Below are 23538 nucleotides of genomic sequence, written 5' to 3' on the forward strand. Positions count from 1 at the left end.
CTTCATTTCATTCATTGGATCCTCAATCGCTGATACTCTTTCTTCCAGTTGATCGAGTCGGTTACTGAAGCTTGTTCATTTGTCACGTATTTCTCGTGTCATGGTTTTCATCTCTGTCCGTTTGTTTATGGCCTTCTCTGGCGTGGGATCCTCCCGGCCAGGTGTGGGATATAATCTCCTGGTGTGCCCGTTTGCTTAAAGCGCAGTATTGGGGTGGGAGTTACCCAATTTTCCAGGTGTTGTGTGTCTCAGTTCCCCTGGCTAGGAAAAGGGATTCCCTTCCCCCTTGCGCTTCCCAGGTGAGGCGATGCCTTGCCCTGCTTCAGCTCTCGCTGGTCGGGCTGCAACAGCTGACCAGCACTGATTGTCCGCCACTCCCCAGTGAGATGAACCCAGTACCTCAGTTGATAATGCAGAAATCACCTGTCTTCTGTGTCGCTCGCGCTGGGAGCTGGAGACTGGAGCTGTTCCTATTCGGCCATCTTGCTCTGCCTGTGCAAGCACTATTAAAGAGTGGTTGCTGAGTTCCTGTCTCTGGGTCCTGTCTCAGGGACCTCCTGACATTTGCCCAAGGGTCTGTTTTTTTCACATTGTCTGTGTTACCATGGTCTTTGAAATTTCTTTGGCAGGGCCAAAGAAGAATAGGAAAATCAAGTGGGGATAGAGAAGGTGACCCTTTGGTCATGAAAGGCTCCATGTTACCAGAGAGGCAGCATCTGTGCAAAATGCTTTCCTGAAGTGCTAGCCAAGTCCACTCTTGGCTTCTGCAGACAGTGGCCTGGGCTGGAGGTGCAGCATCCCTAATGTCTTGCTTCTAAGCTAATTTCAAACATGGCACTAGTAATACTTTACCTCGTATGTGGATGTTTTGAAAATTAACGTAACGTTTGTGAAGCACTTAACCTGGTGTAAGGTAAGAAGTGCTCGTAACCTGTAAGCTGTGTTCTCCTTGACTCTGTGGCTGTGTAGTAAATCACTATAAACGTAGCAGACTGAAACAGCACACCCTTATTACTGCACAACTCTGTAGATCTCGAGTCTGGGAAAGCTCATTTGGATTCTGGGATCAGGGTCACTTCATGAGGCTGAGATTAAGCAGTGGGCTGGACTGCGTTCTCACCTGGAGCTTGGAGTCCTCCTCCAAATTGATTTGGGTTGTTGGCAGAATTCGGTTTCTTGTGGTTGTAGGACTGAGGTCCTGCTGGGATTGCTCTTTGTGCCTGCAGACCACGCTCAGTGCTGGTCACATGGTCCTCTCATGTGGCTGCTATTAATACTATTTCAAAGCCAGCAGGAGAATCTCCAGTCTGCAAGGGCAGAGCCTTAGATAACACACCATCTTGATGAATGTTCTGTGATCGTGGGAGGGGTCATCCGATATTCACAGGGTCCTGCCCACTGGAGAGGAGGGGATTATGCAGGGTGTGTTTTCTGAGGGGTGCACTTCTCAGGGCCATGGTTGCGTTCTGCCTTCCACACTCCCAAACTCACCACGAACCTCACCAGAGTGCTGAGGACGCCTGTCTTTGCACACTCACGAGAGGAAACAGTCCCACCTCTTCTATTACTGTTAATTGTCTGAACTCCATCCACCCTAAAAGCAAGAAGTCCTTCATCTCCGTCGACTGCTCCCTTCTCTTCCACACACATAGGCACACACACATTGATCAACCGAGACCAGTGAGATTGTAGGGGAAGGCCTGGGGGAACTGCAGAAGGTACTGTCTGTGCAGGGCTCTGGCCTGCAGAGCTCCCATACTCATCTCCAGCATGCAGCTGTGGAACCAGGGGCACTAGGGCGGAGTGGCCAGCATTCCCCTGTCCCGAGTGCTGAGACCCTGTGCCAGCTTCCTTCACTGGCAGACTGGATTCCTGCATGCTCTCTGTTCAGACATCATGTCCTCCCTGAGCATGCTGCTGCCTTGTGCTCTCAACCTGCCAGTGCCGGCTCCATTTTTCACCACAGAAGAACTTATTACCATCTAACACAGTTTATGTTTTCTTGTTTACTATTTTCTCTCCCTTCTAGAGAGAAAGCTCCTCCCCAGCAGGATTTTCCTCTGGGTTTTCCCTGCTCCACCCTCAGGAAAGCACAAAGCAGGCTCCTGGAAGCCCCTTGGTGGCTGCTTGTTGGATGCATGAAGTGTCAGGAGTGCAAGTGGCACGATCTTGGCTCACTGCAACCTCTGCCTCCCAGGTTCGAGCAGTTCTCCTGCCTCAGCTCCCCGAGCAGCTGGGACTACAGGTGCACACACTATGTCCAGCTAATTTTTGTATTTTTAGTCGAGGCAGGGTTTCACCATGTTGGCCAGGCTGGTCTCGAACTCCTGACCTCAAGTAATCCACCCGCCTTGGCCTCCCAAAGTGCTGAGATGACAGGTGTGAGCCACTGCACCCGGCCAGGACCAGCAGCATTCTTGAGCACTCATTTAGGTAACTCTCAGTGGGAGCCACTGGGAGCATCTCGTGGAAATCACAACACTTTGGGTACCGGGTAGGAATTCACGTTCATGGGCCAGGGGAAGACTGGACATGAATGCTGCCATATTGTCTGTGGAATGGCGTGGGGGTGGAGTGGGGAGGGAGTGTCTCTCAGACCAGTTTGTCCTTGAAACGATAGAGGATTTAGCGCCGTTGGGTGCAGGGTGTTTACAGAGAGGCAGCACCACGTCCAGGAGCCTTGGGCCTACTGCGTGCACAACCAGGGAAGGGCAGCTTCGAAGCTTGGTTCTGCTGAGTTCCAGGCTGCCGTTATCTCACTTTGCATCTTAACTAGTTTTCTACACATACTTCTCTACATAAAACAAGCCTATTTGTACTGCAATAATCTACGCATTCAGTGCCCAAGACCTTGGACTGAATTGTGTATTTCTCCCAGCTACTTTTTTTTTTAAAAGAAAAAAAAACTGGCAGGAACCTAGATCACAATTAGGTAAAGGTTTAATATTATAGAGAAGTGGTCCTCACCACATCCCTGCCAATCCATGGCCGCTTGGGCTTGAAACGCTCCAGTGAAAACGTCTCTGTAAAACGGAAGGGTTTGCACTTTCATGGCATCTTCTCTCTTCAAGGAGGACTTGGGGTTGGGGAAGGGCAGGGAAGTCGAGGGCACGGAGTGCCTCACCCGAGACCTGCGCAAGGGCCCATGCTCAGGCAGCTCTCTGGGAACAGCTTCTGAGAACACCCCCGAGAGCTATGCCCTGCCAGGGGCCCGGAAACCTCAGACACATTGGGGGATGAGGGGAGGGAGGCAGCATGAGCAGTAATAGAACCATCAGCACTTTATGTGGTGATAAAGGCCTTAAAACGTAAATCAGTGCTGTGCAGGGCCCCTGCGGTTCCACCTGCTTTGCTGATGGAGAAACTGAGGCTCGCCAGAAGTCCCACAGCTAGTAAGTGGCAGGACCAGGACCGCACCTGCAATTTATCTAACTCCGCAACCTCTGCTTTTAGCCTCAGTGGGTGTGGTGGGATATTTCCATCTTTTCCCCATAGTCGGGGACTGAAAACAGCAGAGATGAGCACCACATGGGTGCTGGGCTCCTGCGGAGCCTCCCCTCCCAGCAGCATTCCTGGTAGGCTTAATGCCCGTCTTTGGTTGTGCCACCTCCCAGAAGGAATCCATTGGGATTTGGCACACAGGATGCTTGGTAAATGGGAATCCATTGGGATTTGGCACACGGGATGCTTGGTAAATGCAGGGCCACAGGCTGATGTCAGTCTGTTCTGCTGGTTGTGTGAAATGCAGTGGAGGCAGTTCTGTCCTTTTTGCTCTTAATGATTTGTTCCTTCAAGAATGATTACATTGAAGCCCAGCCTGGGCCACACGGCTGGTCCGGTGGCTGCTTCCAACTCAGTGCTGACCAGCCTGTGCCTCTCTCCACAGATGCCGCTCCTACGAGGACTGCTGTGGCTCCAGGTGCTGTGTGCGGGCCCTCTCCATACAGAGGCTATGGTACTTCTGGTAGGTCACACCTCCTCCTTGCTCCCTCTTTGCTCTCCACCCCGAGAGCTCTGCCTGCCTGCCAGTGTTGTCACAGCCTTGGATGTGACACCTTCGCTTGGGTGGTGGCCTCAAGGACAGCCTTGGTCAAGAAAATGGGTATGTTTGGGTTGGCTTCATAACCGGCAATTGCACACACGGAGTTTGCGGGAAGTCTGTTTTCGTTTCCAAGGATTTGGGGGTGGGAAGAAGAGCTCTGCTCCTGGGAAGGTGGCTGGACAACAGCCTCATCCTTCAGCAGTTCCTTGGCCAGTTTCTGAAATGGAGCCAAGGCTGGTTGTCTTGAAGGATCAGAGAATCGCCCAACTGAGACTGGCGGGCAATCAAGTCTTCATTGCCCTGACTCTTCCCCATCCATCTTGTGTTGGCTGACTCTTCACTTTCAAGATTGGCAGCGTGCACCTGTGTGCCTCCTCCAGCTCCTCTGGGGCGCATAGGGAGCAGTCCAAAGTCTGCTCCTTCAGCAGGAACTGAAGCGATGCCTGCAGCATCCTGGAAGGGTGGGAACGCATTCCATCGGGGGAGCCTCCTGTGGGCGGGAGCCTCAGGATGCCTGCTGGAGTGCCCTAAGCATCTGTTGGACTCGAGATGACAGGTATTGCTTCAGATGCCAGGGTGGCAGAGCACATGTGGGAAAAGATTTATAAACCAAAGCAGCATTTCTTGCACCCACCTGCTCCTCTTCTCCCATGCAGTGGTGATGCCCTTCAATAAACTTCAAAAAGGGTTAGAGTTTGTTCGCTGCATGACGCCAGCCTTTTTATGATGTTAAGATTTTGACTGTACTGACCTTTTGAGGCTTTAAGACCTTACTGAGCGTGTGACAGCAGCCACCTGAATTTTTGTGCGGTTTTGTCTTTCTCCCTTAACACCTGTGCCCAGGGTTTGATTAAGGAAGCCTGTAGGGAGTGAGAACTCCACCTGTTATGTGACCAGGATGTTCTTTAATAGTGATGCCTTCTTTCATCATCACCTCACCACCTCCTTGGCCTCACCTGACCTTACAACCGCTGGCCAGGCCTCCCTTAGGACCAGCCCGGTAAGCCCCACCTAGGTGTACCCCCACTAACAAGGGAGCTGGTATCAGGTCCCCATGCTGCAGAGGTGCCAATACCTAAAACTCTGTAACAGAAGAAGAATTGTTGTAGCCTAAGACTGTCCAAAGGTTGATGGCTGTGTGTGGATCTCCAGATGGAGGGGGCCAGTACTAGAGATGGGGAGGGCCCAGTGTCGGGGGCTAAGGCCCAGCTTCAGGGCCGGCCTTCCCTCCAGATCCTCCTCCCGGGACCTTGGGGTGGAAGAAGGCGAACCGTCTGGAGCGTGAAACCCTGAACTGTGAATGGGCTTGTGAGGATGTTGGCTTGGTCTAAAGCACCAGATGCATGATGATGAGGGCATGAGAATGCTTGTAAAGCTTGTCAGTGTTCAGGCATTGTATGATCAAAAAGAAGAGAAATTTGAGAAAGTCCAGCTGAATTGTTAGGGCCTGGCAGCTTCTGTCGGGCTGCCTAGAAGCTGTACCTGCACTGGCAGCCAGGTGCTTCCTAGCTGCTGGCCAGGGTCACCTGTCAGAGGCAGGGCACCTTGGCGAGGCAGCACACGACGACTTGGTGGGCCCCATTTGGAGAAACTCCCGCAAGTCGCATCGCACATGGTCAGGCTGTTGCAAGGTCTGAGTGCCAGATGCCAGAAGATGGGGCTGAGTCATTAACGTTGAGATTGACCCAGGGTTCCAAGCGGGCGATGTAGCCAGGGAGCACCTGGGGGTGTGAGCGTGCAGTGCCTCACCCGAAATACAAAGGTCCCCTGGGTTCCACCCCATGAATTTTCTGTCTCAATTAACGTGGGGCCTGATAAGCACCAGGCATTGTGCTGGGGTTTTATGGAGAGGGCCTTAGGCAGGCAGACTCCTGAAGAAGATGATATCTAAGCAGATAATGAGGTGTGGATACTTTAAAGCCAGAGCGCAGAACTTCTGAAGCTAGAAAAGTTGGAGAAAGCTACAAAGCTTTTAACTGGGTCTTCGGAGAGGGCGTTTGGGGCAGAGGGACAGCACCTTGCAGGGCCAGAGCATAAGGAGAGTGAATGTGTGAAAGGTGGTGGGAAGCTTCTGTGGTGAGGATGGGCATTTGGTGGAGAGGAGGAAGGGGCAGAATGGGAGGGAGGGGCTGCTCTGCCGCCTGGGCCCCACGACATTTGAAGGTGTCTCCTGACCATAAAAAAAAGGTTTTGAAGGAGAATGCCTTCAGGGTTCCTGCCAACTCTGAGATCTTGAGGATCTTTTCACCAAGGAGGTCTGGATGGAATCATCAAGAATAGAGAAGGTGGACTGATGGCACCGTTGAGTGGACTCAGGAAGCACAGTGGGCCTGAGTGAGAACTGGCCTAGGTGGCACTGCGGGTGAGTCCACAGCAGGGTCCTGTGCAGAGTCCTGAGTGGGTCTGGGCAGGAATTGCACAGTAGCTGCACCAGTCCTTGGGACTGTAGAATTGAGAACTGCTACACTTGGGGCTGGGGGGTCGGGGGAAGGAATCAAAAAACAAATTGAATTAAAGTAACCAGGTAACTTCTAATGTTAAAAAAAAAAAAAAGGCACAAACTTCCTCTCTTAATCCCTTTGAAAGCTTCCAAAACCTGTTGAGCAACCAAAGAGGACATCTAGGGAACAGCCAGCCTGCACCCCCAGCACTGCAAGAACTGCCTTTCTTACTACTGCTCCTCTCCCCCAGCCAACACTCTGCCGCGTCTTTTTCCTTGTTTTTAGAAACGCTTTCTCCTGCCCCTTTGTTAGTTTCTCTCTTTTAAAATAAGTTCTTGGCCTTGTGCAGTGGTGCACTTTGGGTGTACCCCCAGCACTTTCGGAGACCAAGGTGGGGGGATCACTGAAGCCAGGAATTTGAGATCACTGGGCAACATAGTGAGACCTCATCTCTACCAGAAATTATTTTAAATAAATTTTTAACATAAACATAAATGAACAGAAAAAGTTATCAGACTATGATTTCAGTAAGGGGTGAGGTGGATCCCGTGTGACTCTGTCCCGGCCTTGCCTTATGCCTCCTCTCCAGCAGACTGTGATTTCTGTAAGAGGTGAGGTGGATCCCGTGTAACTCCATTCCAGCCTCGCCTCATGCTTGTTCTCCATCAGTCTAAAGTGGGAGCTGCAATGTCATTTTCTTTTGTCTAGAAAAACAAAATGTTCCTACTACTGTTGGCAGTGGAACCGACATTTTAGCTTATCTTTTAGACAAGACCAAGATCTCAGGTGCCTTCTGCATTTTTCAATCCAGGGAGCCCGGTCTCTTGGAAGTGGCCAGTGGCACTGAGAAAGTAAACCCTGTACACGTCCAGCCTCTCTGTGCTTTGTATATTTCTACCCAGATACTAACAGCAGGACTCAGTATTCTACCCAGATACTAACAGCAAGATTGTCACTGAGTCCACCTGAGGGAAATCAGTTTTAGGAGAGGAAGCCATTTCCTTTGGGAACTTAGTGAGTTTTCTTAATGCCAAGCACATTAAGCCTTACGTTGCCACACTCCTGAATGGTTTGGATCTCCTGGCTCCCCATGGCTGCTCTCTCCACCCATGATGGGGATTGAGCCTCCAGGCCTCCTGCTCCAGGCTTCTCCGGCCCCAGCACCTGCACTGTGTTCTTTCCACCCAGAATGCCCCTTCCTCCCCTTCAGCTTATCTCTTCTCATTCTTCAGAGCCCAGCCCAGCTGTCACTAAAAGAAATGCGCGTTCCCAGTCTTGCTCACCACCACAGATACCCTTGTTCAGACCTCTCAGTGCACTGAATTATACGCTTAAAAATGATTAAAACAGTAAATTATATTTATGTATATTTTACCCATACACACACAAAATTCTTCTTGCATCTCTCGTTCTTCCTTTTTAGCACTTACCAGGTTGTAGATAAATAATTGTATAGGTTGGTATCTGTCTCCTTCCTCTGTAAGCTCAGTGTCGGCAGGGGGCGTGGGGGGCCCTCACCTGCCTACTCTCTGCCATGATCAATGTGGTAATAGGGCATAGCAGGCACCTGAAGATGACTTGCTGAATGAATAATGAATTAGACAGCAGATGACAAGGCCACAGTTTCAGTCTTTCCTGAGTCATTCCTGTCTCGTGCCTCTGGCGTTTCTCCCTACTCAGCCTTCCAAGGTTATCCGGTAAATACTTTTGGACTGGCTGAAGACCTTGCACTTAATGTCACATTAATATTCTCAAAGGCTTTATTGTACACTCTTAAGGTTCTTTTATATGTGGACTGGTGCCACTGACCGTGACCCACTCTGCTGCGTGCCCATCCTCACAGGGCAGCAGGTGCCCTCATCGTGTGGGTGTCTGCATGGTTTCTGGATGGTTCCAGGGGTCCCCTCATAATTTCAGTTCAGAGATGGGCAAGAGTTTGCCAGTTTGCCAGTTTTGTCTATTACTAGTTCTTCTCAAAGTGACTCTCCTCTTTTTCTAGAAACAAAAAGTATAGTGCAAATGAGGAATGGAAGGAAGACATTCATTGGTTCATTCTGCAGTCATTTACTGAATGCTGATGAAGTGATAGTCAATGAGAATTCACAGATGGGTTGGACAGAGGTGCTACCCTTAAAGCGCTCAGCTCTGCTTCTGTTATTGATTGTATTTTATTTCTATTGATTGTATTTCTCTTGATTCTATTTGTATTGATTGTATTTCTATTCCCATAGTTTCTCTATAATTAAGGTGTGCTCCAGGAAGGGTACTTCTGTTTCCTTGTGGGTGTTCATGTGATCATGGAGACATGGTTTGGAAGGATAAATGTGCTCTGCCTTGCTGTTTTGACAGTGAAGAATGGAAAACAGGGAGACAGACAGCGAGGCCACGGCTGGATCGGCCATGGCGTTCAGACAGGATTTAGATGGCATCTCCTGTTCTAACTAAAATGTTGAGCTGAGGTCAGAGCCATGGACAGGAAAGTGACTGCATGAGCTTTTTGAAACTGGCTGGCCATTTGAGCTGAGACAGAGCTCACTTACGGTGCTTCTGTGTGGGTGGCCTCACCGGGGGCTGTCCCAGAGGCCACAGGTCAAGCGTCTACTTGGTGCCTTCCACTAGAGGAATGTCCCTGGGTAAAATGGGCCCAAGAGGACCAAGTCTGAGGTGCGAGCCTTGTGGCTATGCCTCTGCCCTCTGATCTGTGCATTTGGGAGTCATTGGTCCTGGACCCCCGAGAAGTGCGTGAGGCCTTTGAGCTGCAGGGCCGAGTCCTCAGGGCCCCCACCTGCCAGCACCACCCTCACGTCTGTCCTCTCCTCAGGTTCCTCCTGATGATGGGCGTGCTCTTCTGCTGCGGAGCCGGCTTCTTCATCCGGAGGCGCATGTACCCCCCACCGCTGATTGAGGAGCCAGCCTTCAATGTGTCCTACACCAGGCAGCCCCCAAATCTCGGCCCAGGTCAGCCAGCCCTGTCCTTGTCTCTCCTCCCCGCAGTGTGTGTCCTCTGCCAACATTTATAAAGTGTACTGCTGCAGAATGTGCCAGAAGAGAGAGCTCAGGTGTGTTACTCATTTTTTTAGTTCTGATGACCAGCTCCATTATGCATTTGTGCAGATAACAAACGTAAGATATATCGCACACCCGTCGCCTCATATTCTTACAGTTATCAGTGTGCCACATATGCACGTGATGTGATGCAGTTTGTATAAGCATATTATTTGCTCTCTGCCTTTTTCCTTAAACATTATTTCACATATAAATTTCTGTGTAGGAGCGGTAATACCCCTGCCATTCTTAATGCTTGTGGACTAGATATTATGTTACTAAACGGTAATTTGCTTATTTTATTATTGCTGATAATTTGTTTTGTTTTCTCATGTTTTGCCTTTTATTCATGCATTCAACAAGTATTCATTGTGCGGTTACTAGTATTCCAGATACTTACAAAGACTGTAGCAATAGATGTTTTTGTATAGGTCACATTTTAGTCTATTTAGTGCATATCACCCAAAGTGACATCCCAGGGTCAAAATGAATTAGCTGTTTCTTAATTCTTGTAAAACATTGCCTTAGCCATCTAAAACTCCTACATACTGTGGTGGGTGGTGTGGACTCCCTCAGGGCACAGGCCAGGGAGCTCTCTGATGACAGCGGGGAGCCAAGGGTCCTGGAGGGCTGGGCTGGCTCCGCTCATCAGAGCACTGGTCTTCTGGCCAGGTGTAGATTGAGGCTGGGCAGAGGGGCGTTGCTGGTGTCTGTGCCGCCCTGCTCCCAGCCACAGTTTCCACCTGGGAGCCTGGGGATGGGACTCTCTATTGATTGCACACTGTGGATAGGTGGTCAGTTCTAGGAGCAGTGGTTGCCTTCGCTTTTACAAAGTTTCAATTAAGAAAAATAAGTCCTAGAGATCTGTTGTACAGTGTAGGACCTACAATTAATACAACTATAATGTATAATTAAAATTTTGCTAAGAGGGTAGGTCTTACGCTAAATGTTCTTATGACATGAAAGTAACAACAAGAAGAGCAGAGAAAGCTTTTGTAGGTGATAGAGATGTTTATGGAATAGAGTGCGGCGATGGTTTTCTGGATGTGCCCCTGTCTTTAAACTCATCAGGTTGTAGTCTTAAACACGCACAACTTTTTGTCTGTCAATCAGACATCAATAAAGTGGTTTTTAAATGGGAGAGAAGTAGAGGGATTGAATATAAAAGGAGAAAATTATCTTCTCTCTTGTTTTCCTGAGAGAACAGGCTCTTATCAAGATGCAAAGTCATTTGCGTATTTGTTCTTTTACAGCTTTCTTCCACCAGATACTCCACAGGGTTTTCCTTTCAGAAAGAATTTTCTTTATTTTAAAAAATGTTGCTCAGAAAAATATAAAATGTATTTTCCACAGCAGTTCACTGGGAGCTGTGCCTTAAACTTTCAGCCAGGTTAGTACTATTTTGAATCCATAAGTGGATTTTAGTCTTTGATATTTGGAAATATTTGAATCGTTTCAGATTTGTGCTGTATCAGAGGTTAAAGTGCAAATGTCTGGTAAAATGAGAGACGTAAGCTGTCACTCACTGGGTCTCATCTGGATCAGTCAGAGAGGTTTTAGTGCAGGGAGGAGCAGCCCCTGCCCCACTTGGCATGGGAGGCCCCACAGCCCCCAGTGCAGAAGGCTACATGTCCCTGGTCTGTGGTCCTCAGAGTCTACTGCTCATGTGAACTGGGGCTCTTGTGAGTAGGTGAGGTGCTGAGACTGTGCCTGCAGCTGCATAATTCTTTTGAACCCTGGCATGCCAGGGTTTCGAGAGGAGAATGCATCCCTATGTGCACTCCTTTCTGGCCCCATCCCTCTGTTCTGCAGAACCCTGCACCCTGTCTACCCCCACCCCATCTGTCTGGGAGAATCTCCAACAACCAGGCCGTTAGATCTGCCACATCCCTTATCTCACCCTGGTGCAGTGCCTGTTGGCCACTGGTCTCCGCCAGCTCCTCTGTCTTCCACTTGGCTATCAGTAGGGTCTTAAAAAACAAAACAGAAGCACATTGGCCGTGCTGTTTTTCTGCGGCAGGGTCTCTGCCAGCTCACCTGGCTCACAGTGTTAAGTCCAGAGTCCCTAGCTGAGGACCGAGGACACGTTCACAGCTTCCTCAGACCCGTCCCCACTACTCTGTGTCCAGTTTGAGTGACCTCCTCTCTCTAGTCCTGCATCGCACTGAGGCCTGCACACACCCTCCATCTGCCTGGAAAATGCCTTCCTCCAAGGTGCACCTTCCTCCAAAGTGCTGCTCTGTGTTGCGCCCATAGTGAAGTTGTCTCTGGCTGCTTCACATCCTCCACTTTCTCCCTGGGTGCCCTGCCAGGGGCTTTACCAGCTTTAATCCTCCACGTTTACACTGGGCTCTCCACGGGGCTGTGTACAGGACTCATGGTCTCAGGCACCAAGTAGATGCCTGTCTGGCCCTCGTCCTCAGGCTGGGTGAACTGCAGGAGCTCCCAGGTTTGCAGCCTGGTAAACCAGGGTCGCGATGCATCACAACCACAGTCACAGCCTGGAGCACAGACCTGCCTGAATTGCTGTCTTGGTCCATATTTACTGCACACCTGCTGAGGCGCCTGCAGGAGCTCAGAACACCGCACAGCCTGGACGCCCGCCCTCAGTCACCGCTGCACGCATAGCTCCAGCACCCGTGTGAGCTTTGGCACAAACAGCTCTATACTGAGTGACCATCATGAGTGCAAGGGAGGGAAAGTCGAGAATGCTAGGAAACCGTGTAGGTAGGAGACTCCATCTGGTGCACAACTCCAGGAAGGCTTCCCACAGAAGAGCCATTTGGATTAAGAATAATTAAGCCCCCAGCTCCCTAGAGGGAGCGGCTGCTGGTCCCAGCGCATCTTCTCTGACCAAAATGTAGACTTGGTTTGCCATCGCTTTTTCATTTTACACTTCTTGCAGGCCTGCAGTGGTGTGGCTGATCCCAGGATATCCAGACTGTCATATGAAAGTAGGCTCCCAGGGCTCCCAGGAGTGTACAGTTTCCATCATTTCCCTGCCAGGTCCAGGGCCGGATCATTTGTTAACAGTGCTGAGCTTGGGAAGAATTCAGCTGCTTCCTAGACAGAGTAATAGTGAACACAAGAATGGGGTCAGCAGGGTCCTGCCTGCTGTTGGTCTGGACACCCACCTCCCCTGAGGGTGGCATCACCCTGCTGCAGCTGTCTGCTCAGATCCCGTACTATGTGTGGCGTGGGCCCTGGGAGCGTGGGGACTGAGGAGGGCCACACAGAGGTTGGCAGTCCAGGGAGAGAGAGGAGCCGAGGGATCCCAATGTCCCATGTGGTCCACAGGGTAAATGTCATGCCCGAGGCTGCCCGGGCAGTGCCAAGGTGTGCAGGCATCTGCACAAAGCAGGGTGGGTGTTAGTGAATTTTCGGCAGAGCCTCATTTCTCCTCTGCTGGTCTGAGAGGGGAAGTGGGTTTAGGCATGGGATGCCTGTTAACGAAGATGAAAAAGCAGAGGGATTTAGAGGACCCAGACTCATCCACTGTGTTAGGGGAGGGCAGTGGCTCACACTCTGGGGTGCAGGGGGGCTCGCGAGGCACTCCTGCTAGGACAAGCATCACTGATGAGCATGGGAAAGCAGAGAATCTGTGCATTGCAGAGGCTCCTGGTCGGGGAGGGGAGGAAATTGGCAGCATCGTGGTCCTGGGGGTTGGTGTGGGTTGGGGCAGGACTCTGAACGTGGTGGAAAGGGGCTGGCAAAGTCAGCATGAGGCTGAGGTTCAGAGGTGGGGCTCCAAGGCCAGCCCAGGAACCAGGACCCAAAGGCTGCAGCTGCTGGCCGCAGGGCTCAGGGCCTGGCCGGATTGTGCAGAGGCTGAAAAGTGGGAGGAGTGTGGAGTAGCTGTGATTTGAGGAAGAGGCCCTGGTCAGGGAGTTAAGAGGCCTGAGGTCTGTGAGACCCGGTGTAGGCCACGGTCCCTTCTAAACCTCAGCACCTTAACTGCAAAATGAAACGGATTGCAGAAAAGCACTTCTCATTCTATGTAATCTATGCATATAGTATCAGCCAAGATGCAGCAGTAGCAGAAAGTCAGAGCTCCTTAAATGCCCAACCCCAAATCCTTCCCCATCAGGATGCTGGCAGGGTCCCACCTACATGTTCTCCTAGGTAGAGAGGAAAAATTGTCTTCATTCGTTTATTCACTTCATTCGTTCATTCACTCTGAAAACGTGAGCTAATTAGCTCCAGCCACTGTGTTCACACAGGTGGAGGGTGTGGGTGAGAATCCTCCCTGCTCTTTAGAAACTGTAGGGTGGAGAAAATGGAAAAGCCTAGGCTGAGGCAGCACTGGAGGCCTGGGGGAAGGAGGGGCTGGCTGGCAGGAGGTGGCCTCAGCTGAGTGTGGTGCCCCTGTGATTGAATGTGGCAAGTGGATAGTTAAGGGAGCTCCAAAGGAAACAATGATTGAATTATGGTCCATCTTCTTTGTGGAATATTATGTGGCCACTAAAGATCATAGTCAAGATGACAGTTTGCTGGTACGGCAAGACCATCAAGGTGCAGTTAGGGAAGAGAGCATTGGATAATGTTTTTTGTGAAATGGTCATGAGGCTAGCCAGGCCCAGTGACAAACACCTGTAGTCCCAGCCACTCAGGTGAGGTGAGAGGATGGGCTGAGGCCAAGAGCTCAAGACTGTAGTGATTATGCCTGTGAGTAGCCATTGTCCTCCAGCCTGGGCAACATAGCTTGACCCTGCCTCTAAAAAATGGTCCTGAGTTCCACTAGAGAATCCCACAGATGCATAGAGATTGCAGAGGACAGTCAACAATGAAATCTGTGGTGTTAATGTGATTTAAGTTTTCTTTTAAAATGATTTCCTTAATGTGACTGAGGTAGATGGAGTTTTCCCATTGACAGATAGTTTTCTTCCTTTCCAGCAGCCATTTGTGGTGAGTTCATTTATGGGTTTCTGACTATTCGTTTTCATGTCTCAATCCTGTAATAAGTCTGTCAGCCTGCAGTGACTAAATGACACCAACTGAGAGAAAATGGAAATAGTAGGGAGGGTGTTTTGACAGTTTAATTACCCTCAAGTCATAGCCCAAGCACAAATAGGGCTGCTTTGGTTGTGAGGACATCTGGCTTCAGAACTGGTGGAATGCGTGTCATTCTTTTCCAGTGTGACGGTGCTTCTGAGGGTGCTTCTGAGGTGCGGGGATGATGATGGGACAGCCCTGCAGGCCACCTCTCCCTGTTCTTCAGCCCCTGGGGCTCCGACATTTTCGTTCTGGGCTTTTTCCTGAAGAAACAGGAGGGCAGAGGGATCCAGGGTGTGTGGCTGTGGGGTTTTGTAAGGGTCTGTTGCATTGTGGGGTCTCACACTCATTGCCTGCCCTGTGCTGCCCTGGGCAGCAGCCTTCAGGATAGAGATTTTTGAGTTTATGGTTTTGCTGAAAGAAATAACTGGGAATACTTTTCTGTTTACAAATCACAAATGCCAGTCTGTTCATACATTCTCATAGCTACCAGAATATTCCTTACCCCTTCATCCCTGATCGCAGAAGGAAACTGGCTGATCAGGGTCAGGATGAGGGGGTGTGGGTGTGGGAACTGTCTTACTTGGTGAGGGCCTCCCAATATGGCGGGCCTCCTCACCAGCGGGAATGTGTTTCCACAAAGTCCTCCAGCTGTGTCCATCTGACATTCCATCTCTGTCTCCGTTATTCTTACTCAGCATTTCTCTTTCCAGCCCCTGTGCTGCCCCTCCCCTCCCTGTGACCTCTGCCTTGCTGTTACGGTTTGCACAGCCCAGTTTGTGTAAAGTGGATACATCTAGAATGTTCTGCCATACAAAAGTGGCAGCTGTTTTTTTTTTTCCATGTGAAAGCATTTAATGTCCTTAGCCACTATAAATAATGATAGATAACGCACTTTGCACAGACTGTATTTCAAAAAGAATTTTTTACAGCCTGCCCTGTTGGTAGGCAATTTCTGTTGTTACATTACTCAAAACAAAGCTTGCACATCTGTGATCTTTGATCAGTGGGAACAGAAACTTACAGCAGATTTAAGTCCCTTGCCCGCTGTCCTCTGCTTCGCCAGTGGTGGGGCTGAGGTGGAGCCCGAGCTCCTGGCCCATCCTCGTCCACTTATGGGTGCCTGCATCTGGAGGGGCGCACTGCAAGCACCAGGGGTCTCCCTCATGTTTGCTCACTTGGGCCTCTGCGTCCGACAGGCCCCCCCTAGCCTTGCTGGCTGCGTTCCTCTGGGAAGCAGAGCCTCCTTCAGATCCCTCAGCTCCCAAGTCTACCATTGCACTTTTCTCCCTAAATGTATTAATATTTGAAATGGCTGCTTCCGGCCCTTCCGAGGGGCGGATAAGGGAAAATGTGGGCCAAACAAGACTGGAGGCTCCCTGTTGCGATGAGGCCTGCAGCCCCACGTGAAGTCCCTGTGCCTACACATCCAACCTGCCGTCTGTCACTAAGTGCTCTGTGAGCATACTGTGTGCGTGTCCCGTGTGCGGGCGCCCTGTGTGGGGGCACGGTGCAGCCACAGGACAGCCGGGGTGATGAGGCAGCTGTCCCTGGGATGAGTACAGGATGACAGTGACTTCTGACCTCCTCTCATAGAAAAACGTGGATGCCGCACCACCCAAAGTGAAAGGCTGAAGTTGGAAGTCCCTTTTATCATACACGTTCAAATTGCCTGTGGAAATTCAGCAAAAATATGACATGCATTTCCATTCTATCTGCCTTTTACCCTCTCAACCTTAAATCTACTTTTAGTTCTCTGAAGACTTCTAATGACTTGGGAAAATACTTTTAAAGGATGTGAAGTGGTGTTTTTCTGTCTGCTGTTTGTTGAGTATCAGTATTTTAAGCCTTGGTTCCCTGTGGAGGAGAAGTTGGCGGGTGGGGAGGTGGGGTGGCTGCTTAGATGAGGCCTGCACACGTGATGATGATTACTGAAAACAAAGCGCGGCGCTTAACTGGGCATGTGGCCACGGGGATTTGTTATTAATTACCTTCGATCTAACTTAGGCGAAAGGGAGAACAAAATTATAGGGTCACAGAATCCCAGGTCTAGTCGTAAACAAACAAACAAAAATAAGCCCTGCACAGTTTTAAAATGTTTCCACTAATTATGCTTCTGGGAGCAGTGCTGGTTTTCTTGTGCTGAGACTGCCTTGCGTGCTGTGGGCTGACGTGGGCTTGTGCTGTTGACAGCGGGAGAAGGTGCATACTGGATTCATGTCCCGGGGCTGCCCTCACAAAGTGCTACACAGACTGATGGCTTAAAACAACAGGAATGTGTCTTCCCCCAGTTCTAGAGGCCAGAAGTCGGCGTGTCAGTGGGGGTAGGTTGCTTCCGGAGACTCTGAGGGAGAATGAACGCATACTTGTTTACAGTATTCTAAACATCTTTTACAGTAACCGTTGTCTTTGTAGTTATTTCTCTCTCTTCATTCTGTTTCTGGGGTGCCTCTTCTCTTTTTCTTAATTAGTTTTGCTACATGTTCATTGTATCATTTCAGGGAAAAAATGTCAAAAGAATCTCAAGGCTGGATGGAATTTTCAAGGGCACCCATCCTAAGCTCACTCCGTGCCAATAATCTCCTTACTCCACACCCGGCTGGCCGGCACAGAGACCATCCCACTGAGGACGTGGTGCTGTCCTCAGCAGCTCTAGCCTGCACTTCTACCCACTCCCAGCGCCTGTGCTTCTCCAGGTTCAGTGAAGAAAGACTGGTGAGGGGTTGGAAGGAGGCTCACGAGGCTAAATCTCCACAAAGTCATGTCTGATGTGTTTGACAGCTCCTGGGATGTCTCTACAGTAGCTCCTCTTGAAATCTAAAGCAACATGTCCACATTCTAAACCACTGTCAAAGATAGTAATGAAAGTTAAAAAGTGGGGAGAGGGCAGGGAAACAGACTAGATAAGAAACAGCAAGGAAACAAAAACAAAACATGACAGAGGAAGATCATCCACAGTCTATGGCAGTGAAGAGGAATGTGTTAACACTCCTCTGTAAGAAGAAAAAGACGGCCAGGCGCGGTGGCTCACGCCTGTAATCCCAGCACTTTGGGGAGGCTGAGGCAGGGGGATTACCTGAAGTCAGGAGTTTGAGACCAGCCTGACCAATATGATGAAACCCCATCTCTACTAAAAATACAAAAATTAGCCGAGCGTGGTGGCATGCACCTCTAATCCCAGCTACTCAGGAGGCTGAGACAGGAGAATTGCTTGAACCCAGGAGGCGGAGGTTGCAGTGATCTGATTGCGCCATTGCACTCCAACCTAGGCAACAAGAGCGAAATTCCATCTCAAAAAAAAGAAAAAAGAAAAGAAAAAAGGACATGTTGTGTTAAAATCAGAATTCAAGTATGTTCTGCTTTAATGAGAGAGGCTAAAGAGCATGCATGACATGGGGAACTAGCAGGAATTCACCAGGAAGTATTAGCAAAGAAGGGGCGAGATCAAAGGTGACTTGAGAGCCACACAGGAGAACTTTTGGAGAGAATCATAAACCTAAGCAAAGGAACCTGAGAGAGAGCTGTAAGAGGCACTGTCCTACTTGACCAGGGTGGGGCATTGGGGAGGTGAGGACAGAGCACGTATGGGGTCCTTCCTGGGCCCAGAGCTCATGGAACTTACTGAAGGGTTGAGTGAAGGGAGGGACCTATCCTTCATGACTCAGATTCCCCCTCTGTAAGGAAGGATGGTAATCATAACGTGTTAGGAAGATCCATAGACGCTTATCAAGTGCCTCGCACATGCTACTCAAATTACAGCCTGAAGACATGCGTGCTCCCTGGAGCCTGTTAGAAATGCAGGCTCTCCCTCACCCCAGCCCCACTTAGAGCCACTGAGTCAAGGTCTGTATTTCAGCATGGTCCCCAGGTGATGTGGGATGCCCCCTGCACTGAGAAGTGCTACAGGTTTGATGAAGACACGAACATTGAAGGATGGACTGTGCTGGCCACAGTCCTGTAAGTTCAGCATTAAGAATAGCGTGAGCACCTGTGAACTCTGCAAGGCCGGAGTGAAAGTTAGTGTTCATCTCTTTTAATAACATGACTGCTTTTGCTCTAATTTTTGGCAGATGCTCGAGGATCTGCTCTGTGGGATGCACTGGAATTCTCTTTATTAACACAGTTATTTTTGTTTTTGTTTAAAAAAAAGCAGCAGCAAGCAAAACTATTGTCTTCACTCAACTTCTGGTTTATACAGCTAGGAAAGAAAAAGTGAAAACTTTTAGTGTGGGGGTTTCATTTTCTACTTAACCTTGCTCACCAAATTTGTGCCTTTTCTTGTGGGACATCAGGGGCCCGATGTCCTAAAGCAATGTTAACATGCATCTCAGCTGTGTTTCAAGTGTGTGGTCTCTGTAAACCCTAACAGGTCGGCCTGAAGGCTGGGTACCTAATACCCACGTCTTTTAACTCCCTTCCTCCTCTCTTCCCCAGAAGGCAGTAGCAGGAGGTTCTTTTTTGTAATGGATAATGTATGTACCTCAAGAGGAAATGTACAGTGTATACAGTGGAAGAAGAAATATGCAGTCTGCAGTCCAGTTCCCTTCTTCCCACTTACCAGTTTTTTGTGTGTATTTGAGAAATATTCCATATATTTAGTAATATATGCAAATGAAAAGGAAGTCCTTTTAATATGGATAAAAATCACCTTTTATAGAAGGTGAAGATTTAATAGTCATGTCTTAAATTAATTTTCAAAGTATATAAAACAAAAATGTAAAAATAAGAGGACACAGTGATGGAAGCTGTAGGAGTGTCAGTGCATTGCCATTAAACTGATCAAAATATAAAAATAAATGGAACATTTGAAAGAAGCTCTTAGGTTTCGCACTGCAAAGGTGTCTGGATACGTTTATAGAAGTAGAAGCTGCATACCTCCGGATACTAGGGGCTTTATTTTAAACTTCGTGCCTCTCTGGCGATTTTGGGAAAGTTGCTCAGTTCTCTGAGCCTCAAGCCCCTGAAGCTGGGATCCTAAGAGTACTTCCTTCATGTCCCCTGCTGAGCACAGGCCGGAGAGTCAGCACTCAGTGAGGGGCAGCAGTTACCACTCCCAGTAGGATACCTGAAGTTTGTAGATGTCTGTAAATGAACAGATGCGTGCTCTGCACCCACTTGGAAATGAAAGACTACTCCCATAAATTATGTATTGAGTCAAAAAAGTGGGAGTGGAGGACCCTGCAGGGCTGAGTCTTTCCTCCACCCTCTTTCCAGGCTCCACCTCTGTTCTTCCAGGGCTCTGGCCAGGAGCCTTGGGGCCAGTTGGCGTTTTCTCTCGACACCACCCTGGCTGCCACCACCCTTTGTTGAGAGCCTCCCTGCTAGTTCTCTTGCTGCCCCTTATTTCCAGCAAGGCAGCCAGTGTCACAACAGGAGCCAGGGCTTGTGCTCCCAGCACTCCCATGGACCCACTGTGCCCACAGAAGCACTTTGAGAGGCCAAGGAGGCCCTCTCTTCTCTCAGCACCCCTCCTGGCTGCCCAGTGGGCTCTGACCTCTTCTGCGGCCACTCCTGGCTCACTCCCCTCCTGCCACTCACTGGCCTGTGGCTTGTCCTTTGACCCTCCAGACAGCCATTCAACCATCAGGAAGGAGAAACAAAAGTATTACTATTTGTAAACAGTTTATCAGTACTTACCTAAAAATCCTGGAGAATGAGCTCAGAAATATTTTTAAGGGTTGAGACAGTTTAGCAAAATGAACAGATACAACCTCAAACCAAACCAAACTAGAAAGCTCAGAGGACACAGAAATGCCAGTACTGAGCTGGCAGCATGTCTGTTGTTTGTGAAAATGTTCTCTGGAAGAGGTAGTTCAAGGCTTTTGGCTACAAGTAACACATACCCCAATTCAGCCAGCTTCAAAAATAAGAAAGAATTATCTCTTAGGATAGAAAGTCACATAGAGGAAGGGCCATGGTTTAACTGCATGGCTCAGCAACATCCTGGGGCCCGGGCTCCTTCCATGGGCCCGGGCTCCTTCCATGGGCCCCTGCTGTGCCCCTCAGCTCCTCGCCCTCCGGCTCCTCCCCCTCCCCCTCCTCCCCTTCCACCTCCTCCCCCTCCAGCTCTCCTTCCTGGCAGAGAGGTCTGCCTGGGTCCTCACAGATGCAACAGTGTACACTGGAAGGAGAGTCCCTTGGGCACATTGTATAATTTATTTGGGTTTCTGCTTTTGAATCTATAAAATGGAAATTGTGTGTATCTCATAGCATTCCTCTGTGGCTAGAATGACAGGCTGTATGTGAGATACTTGGATCTGTGGGGAAAATGCACTTAGCATGTCACAGGACCCTGGGGTCCTAGTTCTCTTCCATGCTTCCTGCACTGAGAGGTACTTGGTCAGAGGCAGGCAATCTGAATGCTCTCCCCAACATCCAGTCAGTTCTCATTTATCTTGGTCTTTCATTTTCCCTCACCCATTTTTTTTTTCTTTCCCTTTCAGTTTGCAAACCATTCTCCTTGGGAGAGAATACCATTTAAGGTAGTTTATTTTGCTAGTTGTTTTATTTCTTAATCTTCTTTATTCTCTGTGCACATGCAAAGCCCCTTTTTTTGGCTAGAGTCATTGCTTCAAGCTGCGGTTCCCTTGGGCTTTGTTTTCCTGACTTCATTCTGTATTTGTTCCTGGTATTAACCTCTTTTTGTAATTTTGCTCGTTAGTCACAGGACTTCATTTGGAACACTCACATTTTTGTTCTCACCATGCCTATTTGTGATTGTGGAGTTGAGGTTTTGACTTTAAGGTGCTTTCGATTCCAGAGCCATGTGCCATAGAATCATCTGTGCATTTGTGGGAACGTCTTTGCCGTGATCGCTCTGAAGTCCGTGGGCACATTCCAGGCCCTGCTGGCCTTCTGTCCGCGGGCTTCATGCAGGGAATGAAGTGTCCTTGCTTTCTCTTTCCTGAATAAGTCTCTGCCTCTATGAGAACTGGGTCTGCCTTCTCTCGGTTGCTTTTCTCTGTGAGAGCCTGAATGGTAAGCATGGCCAGCGTCCTGCGAGGATGCTGTGCCCCATGTGCCCTGGGTTGGGAGGGGCTGACTAAAATGATGCCAAATGAGCAGAAGCTGAGCAGCTGTCTGGGTCAGCGCGGCCTCCACCTGGCCAGGGTCCCTCAGCTGCTCACATGAGGCTTTGGCCTCCGGCCCTGCTGCCCTTTAACCTCAACTGCAGCCTCTCCAGTGTGGTCACCAGTTTTTTCACCTGAGGGTTCATATTCTTGACAAGTACACAGTTTATTCACCTCCTATCCATTCTCTTTTATATTCCAAATACCTCTCCGTCTCCGTGTTCAAATATTTCAATCCCATCCCACCAATTGCTGGCAGGATCCATCACTGCAGCTATGAACATGAATATACCCACTGGATTGGATGCAGGTGCTGGCGTTTCTGGTTCTGCAGCGTAAGTGGCCACATTGCAAACATAGCCTGGCCGCCTCTCTGCTACAAAGACCACACTCCCGCCCCTCCCTCACCTGCAGCGGGGGGTTGGGCTCCTCCCCTCAACAGGAGCCACGGGCTTGGCACAGGCTTGCTGAGTGGGGCAGCCAGTCACTCCTGTCATGTCAGAAACAGGTGTGTCTCAGGAAACCCATGCACACCCAGCACAATCTGGCAGCACCAAAACCCAGATCCAAGTCGTCACTCGTCCCATCAGTCATTCCTCCCATGTATTTATGGAATGTCTGCCACATGCAAGGTGCCATTCTGGGCTCTCAGGGCACCAGGATGAGTGATGCTCTGTCCTCGTGTTCAGAAGGCTCAGGAAATCATACCATACTGGGCAATTGCTTCATGCTCACAGGCGTGCCTTGTTCTGGGTGCCAGAGGACAGGGGTGCCTGCTCAGCTGAGAAGGCAGTGACAGGCAGCAAGAGGGGGCTGCCTGGTGATTCTGAGCTGAGACTAACAGATACATGGGAATTAGCCAGATCAGAGGCTGGGAGGAGCCTGGCATGAGGTGGTCACAGGCATTCCAGGAGACATGGTGTGCGTGATGAAAGCCCGGGATATGTTATCTAGTGAGGGCCCAGGGAGGGCAGACTGGATCCAGGCGGTGTGATTACTGCTGGAGAAGGAGAATAGGGCAGGAGCCCCTCATAGCAGGCCCTGTCCCTCTGGAGAGCTCACCCTCCCATGAGTGATGGGTGGCGAGGAGTGTAGGGCCAAGCCTGCCACAGCTTGGGTGGCAGGAACGAGCTCTGTCCCTGCTGCTCTGTGTTGAGGCCCCTGCCCATGGCTGGAGGGGCAGCTGGGCCAGAGGGGACAGAGCAGGGAAGCCAGGGCGTGGCTGGAGAGGAGGAGAGGTGAGACCAGAGACCCATGTGCCCTGGGTTGGGAGGGGCTGACTAAAATGATGCGGGGATCCTGGCGGAACTGGAGCGCTGTCAGGAGTCAGGCCCCTGGGCCCGTGGCCTCTGTCCCTCCTGGGCCACACGCTGTGTCAGCCGCCTCTCCCTCTCCCTACGTTTCTACCCTTCCCTCTGCGGCCTGCTGGACTTTCCTGCATCCGCAGGGAAGATTGGCCCAGCCCCCCTGACACGCTACTGGCCAGTCAGCTGGGCTGGAGAGGTGGCAGGTCCTGCTAAGAATACAGGCTGCCTGGCCAACCCCCTGGCACCCGCGGGGCTGGGCCAGCTCACTGAGAAGGGATGGTTGTCAGTTAACATCACAGCATATCCTCCCAGTCTTTGCTGAGCCTAGAGCTCCCTTTCAAACCATGCCAAGACTCCCAGTGAGGAAGAGATGATGGCATTCAGAGTAAAACGACTCCAGCATTGTCTGGAGACAGATGGCATGCCGAGGGTACTAGTGCAGCCCGGCTGGGAGGCTGGCTGTGGCGGCCTTTAATTCTTAGACAGTGCTCCACACAGGGGCCCGTGATGCCCCCAGTCTTCTGTGGCTCTCCCATCCCACCCTTGCCTGAACTTCTTTCTCCACTTCACCATCCTGTTTCGAGAGACGCCTGTCATCGTAGGAAGAGTCTGACTGTCTAACTCACTACTGGTTTCAAGTC

The 23538-nt window shown here is 50.1% G+C and overlaps 1 protein-coding gene across 5 annotated transcripts in view; it reads left to right on the top strand.

The window, feature by feature from the left end:
- VOPP1 (vesicular, overexpressed in cancer, prosurvival protein 1) overlaps positions 1–23538 on the top strand; it is a 104234-nt gene that overhangs the window by 75343 nt on the left and 5353 nt on the right. For all 5 annotated transcript variants that reach the window (XR_001004537.1, XR_001004535.1, XR_001004536.1 and 2 more), the window contains exons 3-4: positions 3887–3964; positions 9305–9441. Coding sequence is in view for 2 of the 5 variants with exons in the window: in XM_011966768.1 (XP_011822158.1) it covers positions 3887–3964; positions 9305–9441 (215 nt within the window). In the remaining 3 variants the exon portion in view is untranslated. The remainder of the gene's footprint in view (positions 1–3886; positions 3965–9304; positions 9442–23538) is intronic.

The sequence above is a fragment of the Mandrillus leucophaeus genome, unplaced genomic scaffold (assembly GCF_000951045.1).
Source record: "Mandrillus leucophaeus isolate KB7577 unplaced genomic scaffold, Mleu.le_1.0 Scaffold772, whole genome shotgun sequence".
NCBI classification, from domain to species: domain Eukaryota; kingdom Metazoa; phylum Chordata; class Mammalia; order Primates; family Cercopithecidae; genus Mandrillus; species Mandrillus leucophaeus.